Source organism: Excalfactoria chinensis, chromosome 22 (assembly GCF_039878825.1).
Source record: "Excalfactoria chinensis isolate bCotChi1 chromosome 22, bCotChi1.hap2, whole genome shotgun sequence".
NCBI classification, from domain to species: Eukaryota; Metazoa; Chordata; class Aves; order Galliformes; family Phasianidae; genus Excalfactoria; species Excalfactoria chinensis.
This window is the reverse complement of record NC_092846.1, coordinates 641,127-654,043: the sequence shown is the minus strand read 5'-3', so window position 1 is coordinate 654,043 and position 12,917 is coordinate 641,127. Positions and strand designations below refer to the sequence as shown.

Genomic DNA, 12,917 nt, shown 5'->3' with positions numbered 1-12,917 from the left:
GGCTTTTGAGGCTGCTGGTATGATTCTGAACTTGAAAGTTCTCCATTATGGCTGTGAAGTTTGTGTGTGTGTGCTTTAACAAAATAAAAACCTGTCAGGCTGGATGTGTCTCAGTAGGAGGAACAGCTAAGCCCTCCACCTGTTGTATCATTAAACAGCAAAATGGTGGTTGTAAAAGAACAGTTAGAAATCTGTCTTATGACAAGTGTTAGAATCCTTGTAGCATGTTTATTTTGGGATCTTGAGATCTCAAACCCCGCAATATTGTGGGGTTTGGCTGTCAGTTACTGTCTGCTGCCCAGTTTGTGCTCCTGGCCACCTACTTTTGCTTTTGTCATAAAGCATAGGGCTGTGTTTAATGTTTAAATAGCTGGGCAACGTAATCAAGGGTTTCAGGAGTGGTCAGTGCTTTGGACAGGTCAAAGGGCTGAGGAGGAGCTTTCACGTAGTGGAAACAGAGGATCCAACTTTGTAGCACAACAGCATGAACTTCCTTCATCTCGTCATGCAGTAAGCAGGCAGCAGATCTGGGGAAAATGATCTGTCTTTTTTCTTTAAATAGAGAACTTACCTACTTATGATGACTTGGAAGAAGAGCAAGTTACTTCTAGTTGGCTGTTATGCATTCCTCAAAGTTGGGATGTAAATGCTTCTTGTAGTTCCCCTTTCCTTTGTAGCCAAGTCTTTTGGCTTATGGAAGAACAGAGACGAGAAAATCTTGTCTTACAGGAGGATATTAATTGCAAGGAAGGTCTGTCTCTAGCATAGTACAGGTCTTTTGTTTTGGAAAGGCTTCTTTTCTGCATTCCAGTCTATGAAATTCATGTTGGTTTGTTTTCCCCCCTCTCCACTGATTCCTATTGCTGTAACCTACTTTACCAAGTAGATTAAAAAACAACCTCTAGAATCCGGAAATGGCTGGTGTGGAGAAAACAGAAAAGCCAGGATTATTGTGTAGTGTGCCTTCTGTCAGGTGAAAAGACCTCTGAATTCCTGGTGTTTGCAGCCAAGCTTCTCTGCTCTTCTTTCTTCTCTGGATGATAATAGTGCTGAATTGCAGTTCAGTCTGATAGTACATGAAAGGAAAATCTCTGTGTTTCTGGATCTACATTGAAACTATTGACTAAGAGCAGGTGAAAATAATGGCGTGTTTTCTCCTTGCTGAATTACAAATCCATCTAAAGCTGCTGAAAAACAGCTGATTTACCTCCATGTGCAACATGGCAGAGAGATGATGGGTGTGAATGCTCTGTAAATACTACTTTTTACACCTCACTTGGGCAGGACGTTGTTCATTTCCAGATACAGAGCACACATGTTCTCTGCATGCCTGGTCAGAGTAAGTGCAGCTCTTGTTCTGTACTTAGTGTGGCATTATGTCAATTTGAATGCCTGAGGTGTTCTTAACTATGCTTATCTTTAACAATTCTTGGTTTATTCAGTGATTTATTGAGAGAAGTGAACTTAGCGTTTCTTTTTATCATTTGAATGTGAGATTTCCTTTGCTGAGCCTTCTAAATGATGAGTCACTTTCCTTTCTTGTGACAATAACACTGGAACTTTGAGACAGCTTCCTTCTGTCATTGGGCTTTTCCATACACTGAAGCAGGCATGTTTCTTCCAGGAGAGATGGCATTTCACCTTCTCTTTCTCTAACCGAAGTCATTATTTCTTATTTCCCTTAGGTTTTTCTGTCATCCACTGCCGTTTCCTTTCTTTTCTCTCTATTTCCTGAGTAATTTCAACATACATCCACCTGGTCAGTATCAGGAACTGTGTAAACTGAGATCCATTCTTCTGATTCTTAGCTGCAGAAAGAGCTGATAATATCAGATCCAAAGTATGATATTGAAAACCCTGGAGGAGAAAGATGAGGGGAAGTGTTTGTTTATACATTTGGGAAAACAAAGCATTTAGACTATCTTTTTATCTTCCCGTTTCCTTGCTTCTTGGTAAGCAATATCATCACAATGTTAGTGGTTTGAGGAGCTTGTGTCTCCTAAGACATAGGAGCTTTTTAAAAGGGCGCAGTCAAGTAATTAAATGATCTGGATTTTAACAGCAGGCTAGATAACTTTTGATTTGTGATGAACAGATAGTGTCATCTGGGGAAATTAAGACTGGTTTAAAAACCCACAGCTTTCATCTGTATTGTGGCTGTCTGTCTTCACAATTGCACCTTCTTCCATTTAACTGTGTTAAGCTCCTGTACAGCATCTGCAGAAGAGAATGTAGTAGAGAGAGGTGTACAGAATTTAGTGGAGCAAGAAGCAGAATGAAGGTCTGTTCAAAAATAGCCCTTGTGGAACTGGTTGGTTTTGCTGCTTCAGCACACAGACCAGGACATGTGTCCATGCCTCTCATGCTGTGTTCTGAGGTCTTTGATCACACAGCAGTGATGCTTATCTGAAGCTTAACCACGAGCTGTGCGAGTTATTGTTCTTCTCAGGCCCTCAAGACAGGGGAGCTAGGTGTCTGCTTTTCTTCACTTAGGTCTCTTTTATCTGGAGCTTAGCAATATTGAATATTAATACAGCATCTTTTTTGTGTAGCAGACAGTGCAGAGAGACCAAGAGGTGGTATCTGTCTCCTTCATCAGCAAATGTATGTTGAACTGAACATGCCCCATTTGATAGTAGATGATGCTGTGAGGTAAGACTGCAGCTGGAGTGTCACTGGGTGAGCAGCTGGAACAGCTCCTACAGAGCACACTGCTGGTGGGAACAAAGTCATTGGGTAGCTGTAGGTCTTAACTTCAGAAATGCTGGAGTTGGACCAAAAACTCAGCAGAAACTATCTAAGTAACAGCTAATTTTTCCCTGCTCCTAAAAAAGAGAGACTAGTAAGAAATAATTGCCTTGTTCATCACAGACATTTGATTATTGTGCTCTAGGATACGGTCCACCGAGGTTTTGGTGCTGTTACTTTAGGCTGGCTCTGACTTGAGCCAAGTTTCTACAAGCCCCGTGGCTCATTGCAGCAGATCTACACAGCTAAGGCTGAAGTGGCACATGGATCTCCACGTGCCTGATCACATTGTCACTGATACAGGAGGTTAGGTCCTAGATAAGACCCTACCTCTAATAACCAGAGCTTTCTCTTACGTGGAGTGGTTGTCACATTCGCCTTCAGCATTCTTCTATCTGGTCTAAAACCAAGAAGAAACAACACCATGTGACACTGTTTTCACCACGAATGATGTCTTTGCTTTCTCAGTTAATGATTAATTGGCTGCTGGACTGTGGAATACTGAAAGATGTAAATAATTTTTCAGTACAGTTTTTTTTTTTTAGTCATCTGATGCTAACAGCATTGAAAGTGGGAGGACTTTGGTTATGCTGTGCTCCAGCAGCTGGGGATGCTCGGAGCAGCATCTCATCAGGAGCAGCTGGATCTGCACTGGTGGCTGCAGAGAGGCAGCTCATGGCTGTGGGTTCACTGCCATCCATTTCACAGCTTGTGTGCATGGCAAGATGTAGGGCTTTTTGTTTTACTCTTCCACACTGTTCCCAGTCATGTCACCCTGCTTCTTATTTATGTGCTGGCTCTTTTTCTGCCAGAGCCCTGCTAGCAAGGCACAAAGCTGCCCACGGTTCAGGGTGGGGTAACAAGAGCTGTCCTGGCAGCAGGGAGTTTGTCAGAGGGATCCAGCTTTGGCTGCTGCTTATGCTCTCAGTCTCAACATGGTTTGCTTTTTGGAGGCAGCATTTTTGAGGGTAGATAACATCTTAGAGTTTGTAAATTTGCAGTGCTGCCCAAATGGGACCTGTGAATACGTGCTCTGCCTGTCCATACCTGTTGCTGCAGAGAAACAGAGTTCTCCAACTGTTGTGGTGGGGCACAGATGGCTTCTTTTATCTTAATATTTGCATTGTCTGAAGGGGATTGGTTTACTTAATTTGTCTAATTCATAATCCCATCTCAGGGGGCCCATACACACAGGCTCAGTACTTGTTGATGTAGCATTGCTTTTGTTGATGTGTATGTCATCCCTCCTCCCCTCTGCTAAATTGAATATTGGCCTAACTCTGTAAGTCTTCTGTAAGAGGGCTTAGAGGGATTATTTTTGTACTAGATAAGGTCAATTCTAATAAATAAAACAGAGAGCAGACGACCTAGTCTCCTAACCTCTGCAATTTTATTAACTTTCACACTGAAGAACTGGATTATTTTTGCTTGAATAACTTTTCCATCACAACTAACAACTTCCCCTAAGGAAAAATTCATCATCTTGGTGGGCTGTTACGTACTTCAGTAGAAGATAACTGCTAAACCTCTGTACCTGACAGGGCGAGGAACCCCTTGACATCTGCTGGTAATGTCTTTTGGTTACTTCTTGCCCATCCCAGCTGTAAGCACACACAGAATCCATATAGAAATTAAACTTGAATATTCTTTTTCTACTAATGTGAGAGCTTTCAGTCTGAAATTGTATGTTCTGGGGGAAAAGGTTGAACTGCAGGGAACAGAAGTGTCATTTTTGTTGTGCAGCACATGTGAGACAGCAAGTATCCATGTTTTTCTAATCCTTATTTGGGATTTACAACAAAGCCATAAGGTGTACAGGTACAGTTCTTCAGGATCACATTGTTAAGGAGTAAAATAAATAAAGGGATGGAGGGTAAGTGAAACAGTAGAGGATTAAATTAATCTGAAGTCATTCTCTGGTCAGAGGACAGTCCTGCTATCTGTTGTGGTAGTGAATCAGCTTGTTTTCAAGAAAATAGAAATGTTTATTAAATGAGCAAGCAACATATAAATAAATGCTTGCTCTTCATAACATCTTGTGCTTCAGTAGCACAAATGCATCGGAAGGTGGGGTTTTTTCTTACTTAAGTGTGTGTAGTTTGGAGTGCTGTATATGAAGTACATATGTGAGCACAGTGGTTCACGTGAATATCCCTTTCCTCAGGTTCAGTGTGTGATTGTGATATAATTCAGATTTCAAAGTGCTTTGTGAGAAAGTGTTTCGAGTTTTAGTTTTCGTGAGATGAAAAGTATCTCATTGCTTTTGTTTCTGCTGTCTGGGAATGCAGGTCTCAAAGCATTAAAACCAGAGGCAAAGCTGAGCTTGGCTACCTGCAGCAGACTTCTTATCTTGAGGGGTGTGCTTCAGATTTTAGGATTGTATTAAAACTAAATATTGCATTAAAGTTGCATTACATATTGCTGTGTGCTGACCAGGCAGTTCTGGGGCTCCTCATTGCTCCTGTGCTGGTTGAGGCACACGTGATTCTTCTTAAACATAATTTCTTTGGTTAAAGTTGCCTTTTATCTTTGAGTAGGAATGGATTTTCTAAGTATAGGATTTACTGTTGCTTTCTTGAGTATACGAGGAAAATGTATTTACTTTTTGGAAACTCAGGAACATATGGCAGGAGTTGAGTTTTCCCATAAACCAGATGATGTTCTTTCCTTGGGTAAAAAATGCTCTAATTCTGCTCAGCTCTTCCTGTCTGCTATCTGCAAGTCCGTGCTCCTTCTCATCTTTTCATTTGAGCTTTGCCCACTGTGTGCACTGTGAGGTATTGTTGAAGGACATAGTATCATAGCATGTCCTGTGTTGAAAAGGACCACAGTGCCTGTCTAGTTCCAACCCCCTGCTATGTGCAGGGTCACCAACCAGCAGCCCAGGCTGCCCAGAGCCACATCCAGCCTGGCCTTGAATGCCTGCAGGGATGGGGCATCCACAGCCTCCTTGGGCAACCTGTTCAGTGCGTCACCACCCTCTGGGGGAAAATCTTCCTCCTAATATCTAGTGTAAACCTCCCTTGTCTCAGTTTAAAACCATCCCCCCCTTGTCCTATCACTGTCCACCCTTGTAAAAAGCCGTTCCCCCTCTTGCTTAAATGCTCTCTTCAAGTACTGGAAGGCCACAGTGAGGTCTCCCGGAGCCTTCTCTTCTCCAGGCTAAACAAGCCCAGTTCCCCCAACCTTTCTTCATAGGACATGAAAAGTTTTGTTTAACTGGTTTCTGTTGCTTTCCTCTGAACTTTCTGAACTGGTGAAGGAAGAGCAGCTATTGGTGGGGTGCTGGCAGCAGGATTGGAGGAGCTGGGTTTTGTGATGGGGGGACAGGTGGGTATGTTTGGGAATTAGCTGCTGATGGACATCACTTGTCCATGCAGATGTCTTGTGTTTGATCTATGCAGAAAGGGGGGCGTGGTGCAAGCTGCACTGCTTTCATCGATCACTTGGGAGGCTCATGAGCAGCTCATGGTGTCACTAATAACAAATCCTAAAGTCGTCAATGGAGATCTTAAAAACGAGTGATGTGCTGATCTTGTGGTGGTTCTTCCTCTGGAAGGAGCAGCCAAGAAAAATGCTGTTACTGCTTAGCGGGCTGAGAGTTAAAATAACAAGCTGGGTCTTGTTCTTGGTAAAAAGATAACAGTAAAACCTGGAAGAAGCTTAGCACTTAGATTACAAAGCTTTCTTACTTACGTGCCTTTTCTTCCTCTGTTCTTATTGAGGGATTTGGGTGGAGATGACTCACTGCTGAAATAGAGATTGGAAGTAGAATGGGATACCTTGTAGGGAAAACGAGCAATTAAATGGTTTTGCTTGGGCAGACTGTGCAGCACCAGGGCGTTGTGGGGTGTGGGTGGTGTGCCATGGGTCGAGGAGCTGGGAGCAGTGGAAGTTTGGTGTTTGAGGATCAGAACTTTCGGGAACCTTGTGCTAAAGGGAGGCTTGTAGGCTCTGTGGTGTTCATGTGCATGTAAGTAGATGTTTAGTGGGGAAATATTGGCGGTAGGATAGTCGGACTGCATGATTTGGGGGGTCGTTTCCACACTTGGTGATGCTCTGATCTGAGAGTGACCTCCAGGATTTCAGTTGTGATCGATGATGTAGGCTGTGTGGGTGGGGATGTATTGGTTTATTGTCTTTGGGAGCTTGTACAGACCCTGCCCAGGTGTGTGGCAATGTGCCCCAAACCCTGCAGCTTGACACTGGGCTTGGAGCAGTAGTGCTTCTATGCTGAGTTCTACCACTACACATCGCTGTCCTCCATCTTGGGTCTGCACAGGCTTCTCCCTAACACACCTCACTTTATTTTTTCCTGTGCTTGTTTGTCACGTGTTGATTTTAATCTCAGCTATATCATTGCCAAAGCAGAATTACTTTTGGGCAACAGCAGCATTGAGTGTTCATTGAGTAACTGGGTGGAATTGCGTTCTTATTTGTGGTGGGACTTTCTGAGGACTTGGAAGGAGTTCTGCTTTTCTTGTGCCGCTTAGAACGGGTGTTGTTTGTATTGTAATACCTATCTCAAGTGTGGTGTTTTCTAGTTCTCTCAGTCTGGGAACATAAGAGTTAAGCTCCTGCATACAGAGCTGCTTTGTGATGCTGGCTGGGTATGCAGGTCTTCCTGAGTGAGAAGCAGAGTGAGCCCTGCTTCTCTCATTGTCTTAAACCAGAGGACTCTGGAATTTGTGAGCTCTGAAGTTGTTTGCTGTTGCTTTACCTTCACCCCACAGTCTGTTAGGCTGTATCCTTGAATTTGTACACAAGCTGCTGGAGTATAGCGCTATCAGCACTGTTATCTATAAGACATTTGACTGATCTAATGACTCTTGTTTGTGCTATGGTAATGCTGTACAGATGTGAGTACTTGTTAATCTTCCAGTTCCTTGTGTTTTATTCCAACTTCAGCAGGCAAAGCTCATTTGTTTTTTTAATTTGCTGTGGATGTGCTGTTGTTTGCTGTCTGAATTACATACATCTCATTCAGCCTGAAGATTTAATTTGCAGATTGTATGCTTGACATCCAAGGCTCTTCAGGAGGGCTTGAAATTCCCTTTGCTGTATAGGGATGCCACACAGTGTTTTCAAATGCATTCCCTAAATAACGCACATTGTTCTTTTTGCCATCTTCTGAACTTCTGTACAATCTTCTTTGAATTCATCCAGTGGTGACTTTGTCCTGTCCTCAGTAAATGCATTACCTTTCTCCTCTCATCTTGCAGGAGCAATGCACGCGTGGCAGGTGCGATGGCCTAGAACTGTTCACTCTTATTATTGTTTACCAATAACCTTCATAGCACTGAGAGCCCTTAGCAGTCATTAAGTAAGTGAAGAGTGAGAGCTCTTGGCACCTCATCCTATAATCTGTGCCTGCCAGCATCAGAACCTGAGAAGGCAAGAAATGCTGCTGGAGAGGCTGGGTGGTTTTGGAAGTATCCTGACAGCTCGGGTGGAAGTCATGACAGTGTTCTCATCACAGCAGTGTTCCTTCTAACGTTTTTCTTGCTAGTAGCTCCTGTGTAGAGAGGCTGCACAATGTGAATTGTATGCGTGTGCTTGCGTGTGCGGTGTCTGTAAAGCATTTAAGAATGTAAGAGGATTGCTGAGGTTGAGTTATTGTCTCTGTTGCTGTATGGCTTACACCCTAGGAGTATATAAATATTTTGATGATAAGCATGCATCAGTTTGTGTTTAATGATTGACTCATGTTTGGAAGGGAGACGCTTATGGTTTATGTTTGCATTTTATACTTATTTTAATCATGCTTTGTTGTTTTTTTTTAATTGCAGCAGCTGTTGCCGGGTAAAAAGTTTTGGGAATCTGATGATTCCAGCAAAGATGGACCAAAAGGGATATTTCTGGGAGATCAGTGGAGAGACAGTGCTTGGGGAACATCAGGTAGCTTGATTATTTACTTAATGTAGTTGGAACTGAACACAGAAACACACAATTCCTCCGCTCAAAATTGCTGGCCAGCTTGGATGATACAGCTTTTAAAATGTTGTGTTTTTGTTTTTTTTTTTAAACATCTGTTACACATAATAACAATAAAACCTTTTAAAACCCACATTGTTTTGTGCTAGAGGGAGAAAGACACCCATAGATGTAAAATGATGGCCGTGTGTAGATGCCTGTACCCTTGTATTTAACTCCTTAAAAACTTTAAATAGCAGTTAGAATTGGATCTTAAACTTTCTGATACATTTTCTGCCTTGGGATGGATTGCTTTAGGACTGAACAAAGACATTAGAGAACAACATTGGTGGAGGGGAAAAAAGTAATTGTGAAATACTTAACGAGCCAAAGCCCAACAACATCCATTTTGAAATAAATGAAGAGATGTTTTGAATTAGTTGTGTTGAAGTTTATCTGCCAAGAATTTTGGTCTTGGATCAGAGACTGTCCCATATTTTGAACTTCTAAGGGGAAAGTGTTCAGGTTTTATTTTAGTTAAATAGCAAAAAGTCAAATGCATGTGCTGAATTTGAAATGTTAACTTTTTACTCTATATTTTCTGTGCTTTCTATCTGTACTTAATATGTTTCTTAGACACTGCTGAGTACCCTGTGCAGTATACAAATGGCTGTGCGGAGGTACAGCTCCAAGTGAGCAATTTCACTGCTGTTTTTCTGTTTTGTTTTGTTTGCCTGGCAAAAATAGATCAACATCTTCCGAGCTGAACCTTGCAGTCTCTGTGAGCACTGGCAAGATCTCAAGGAGCTGCTGCCTCCAGCTGTCTGACTGCAGCCTGCAGTGTGTGCATACAGTCCTCAGCTGCAGTTTGTGCTGCTTGTGCTAAGGGTGGATTAAAGGGCTGAGTCAGGCTCTGAACAGCAGTAGTTGAGACTTTCTCTTGTGCTGCCGCAGTTATGGGGCTGGCTGTGTCCACTAGACGAGCAGGGGAGACGTGGGGGAGGCAACCTCCTACACTGGCTGATGGCAGATCTCCATGAGTCAAAGCCTGTAGTCTCATTTCTTCCTTTGTTTATTTTCAATTAATCCAGTGCACCTTGCAGCCTATATTCCCAAACCATGACCTGCACTCCTGTCTGTGACTCAGGGAAGTCAGAGTTTCCCCTTCTGCTCATCAGAAACAAGAACAGCCATGATCTGAGCAGTTGTTCCAAGTCACTGACAGAAGGCACTGTGGAGGTGGGGTGTGGAAGTGTCTTTGGCCAGGAGCTGAGTTTGTTCCATGAGTGGTGGAACTGGTGAAGCCTGAAACCTTTTGCTCCATCCCTTTTCCCTTCTGTGTCCACAGTATGCAATGCAGTTATCTGTGCAGCTGTGGTCCTTCACTTGTGTAGCTTGTGGTAGTTAGAGAACATTTATAGTCAGAGCTGCTAGGAATGGTCCTATCTGATAAAGGCTGCTTCTTTCTTCTCCTTAAGGTACAAGTAGTTGTTCAGCAGTGCAATGAAATCTGCTGGAGGATTGATCTGGGTTAAAACTGTCTCCTCTTTTCTTGGTTATTTTTTTCCCAGATAATTCTTGGTCCACCTCTCTTTGTGGCTGGGTTGATACTTGTGCTTGAGGGAGAAGGCAAGAAAGTGTAGCTAGGAGCAAGAATGGAATAGACCTTCTTCTCTTGATGGCTTAAGCCTTACAAGGAAGGTGCAGTATCAGTGTCATTCCATTCCTCTTCCCCCAGCCCCTGGCAGCTATGCTGCCGTATCCCAGTAATTTTTAACTTGCTGGCTGTTACCAGTCTGAACATGCAGAAGCTGAGTAGTCTTCCTTTCCCTCACTGGGATGGAAGGTCACCTCCTGCCCAGCCAGCAGTTTCTGCAGAGCTTGTTAGAACTTGGAGACATCTGTCCTTAAGTCAGCTCTGGTTGGATTTCAAACCCTTGAACCACAGAGGGGATAAAGGGATGGGGCTGCTGCAGGAGGGCAGGGGAGCAGTAAGAAGAACTGAAGATCTCAGTTCTTTTTTTGTTGAGGAAATAGCAGCTAGGAGAAACTGCAATAATGAGATATGAGTATGTTCAGTCATACAACCAGGAAAACAAATGTAAGCTGGTGTAACTGTAGGGTGATGTTTTAAATAACAGCTATAGTTTAAATTGAGACTGTTTTTTCAGTTTACTAACACATGAGTTTTAATAGAAGTGAATAAACTTTGTTTTTTTTTTTTTTTAATTGCAGCCTTTGCATAGAGACAAATTTCTGGAATTTTATGATTTTAGGGTTTGAATGCAGTTACCACATGCAGCTTTATAGATCCTGGTATATCAGGGATGAGAAAGCCATCCTTCTCCAGTGGGCATCATCAAAGTGAAAAGTGTCTTGGTACAATTAAGACACTAGAGAGTACATGTTTAATGACTTGTCTACTTCAAATAGTTGGATCTACTTACAAGAATTACACGTTTTTGTTCCAGATCATTCTGTTTCCCAACCAATTATGGTTCAGAGAAGACCTGGTCAGGGCTTTCATGTGAATAGTGAAGTCAACTCAGTGCTTTCACCACGGTCAGAGAGTGGAGGACTTGGAGTTAGCATGGTGGAATATGTGTTGAGCTCATCTCCCGGAGATTCCTGCCTAAGGAAAGGAGGATTTGTAAGTGTGCTTGATTCTGAAATTTGAGTTTCCTTTATGTTGTTTTCTCCATTTGCTGCTTTGTTTGTTTGTTAATCCATTCCTACAGGCAGATGTTTCTTTCTTTTTTTTTTTTATTTGCTCTTACAGTTCAGCCATCTCTGTTAAAATGGGTAGGCCAGTGCTGACTGGGGTTGCAGTATAGGAGGTGGGTGTAAAGGAATTGAAGGTGGCTGGTTCTGAGGTGAAGCATACCTGCAGGAGCACCACCATCTAAGCCTTTTTTTATTGCTGTTGAAAAGTATGCAGATGTCTGTGTAGCTAAGTGTGGTTTTTGAATGAACGTGTGGATGCTTTGTTGCTGGCTGAGAACAAAAAGCTCCATGTAATGATGCTAGGAGCATAAGCCACTCCAGTTTGGGAATGCTTTCAAGGGCATATTGTTTCCTGTGGAGAAATAGCATTAGTCACTGTGCTTGGTGGGCTGGGGAAGAAAGCGCAGTCAGTGCTGCCTCAAATCCAGGCATGTGGCAATAGAGGCATAATCAAGCCCCATCCTCACAGTGGGGAAAAAAAAGCCACATCTCAGCTCCACCTCATCAGCTGAGTGCAGGATCAGTGAGTGTCGAGAAACATAAAAGCAGAGTAGGTTTGTTACTGCTAGGAGACTGCTGTGCTCATCTCTTCAGGGAGCCCATTCCTGGTCTCCTTCATCCATCCTCTTATTTTTCCCCTCATTAGTGGGCCCCTGATAACATTGTTATTCCCCGAGTCTAAGAAAGATGATTTTTGGAGGAAAAAAATAAAAAGAATGATGGGTGGAAGGAGTCAGTTTATCATCCTAAGTCAGAGACGTATCCGCTCTGTAGCACTGGTGGTCAGGATGTCAGTTCTGAAACGAAGAATTACATTGTGTAGGTAAGAGCAGAGCTCCAAATTTGTGTTTATAATTGATGCTTCCAATTGGGCTCTCAAGTATTAGTAAGAAGAGTTTGATTTTTAAGAACAACCATTAGAATACGAATGCTTTTTCTCTATATATGGGGGAAAAAAATTTCCTCTTAACCACTAAAATGGGGGGGGGGGGGGGAATGGAAGAATAGTTTGGTTCAAATGCCCTTCTATGTGCAGAGCACTTTGCCTTCAGTTGAGGTCTGTCCTTAACAGCACCAAAAGCTATCAGTGATAAATGTTTGTATGCCCCTTGCTGTTTTTATCAAGAATTATGTTGTTTTCCCTCTCCCTTTTGTTGTTGAAAACTGCCGATGGCATAATAGCCCTTCATTCTTTTCCCAAGTGAAATAAAACGCAGACATAAGGGTAGGGATGCTGATGATGCCATACAGCTTACAAAACTGCTCAGCAGAAATGAAATCCTCCTTTCCCCCTTTTTTTAGTCTTCAAAGTGCTTTAGGTTTGTATGATCAAGTTAGTGATTGACTCGAGTGCTCTTATAAGTTGCACCTTGGCATTCAATATGCAGTTTGCAGTAATGCCCCTGAAAAATGAGGTAGCTGCATGGTGGCTCTGTTCTGCTTGAATACATGCCAGTTGCTGCATCTCTGATGTGGAGATATTAAGTGGTAGAACTGGAGAATGGTTGGGTTGGAAGGAACCTTGGGCTGGG

General features: G+C 42.7%; 1 protein-coding gene across 8 annotated transcripts in view; it reads left to right on the top strand.

Moving 5' to 3' along the window:
• Window positions 1-12,917, top strand: part of PUM1 (pumilio RNA binding family member 1) — a 70,912-nt gene that overhangs the window by 16,362 nt on the left and 41,633 nt on the right. For 5 of the 8 annotated variants that reach the window (XM_072355273.1, XM_072355272.1, XM_072355271.1 and 2 more), the window contains exons 4-5: window positions 8,538-8,646; window positions 11,133-11,311. In XM_072355273.1, coding sequence (XP_072211374.1) covers window positions 8,538-8,646; window positions 11,133-11,311 — 288 coding nt within the window. The remainder of the gene's footprint in view (window positions 1-8,537; window positions 8,647-11,132; window positions 11,312-12,917) is intronic. The other 3 variants (XM_072355268.1, XM_072355274.1, XM_072355275.1) reach the window with 1 other exon arrangement.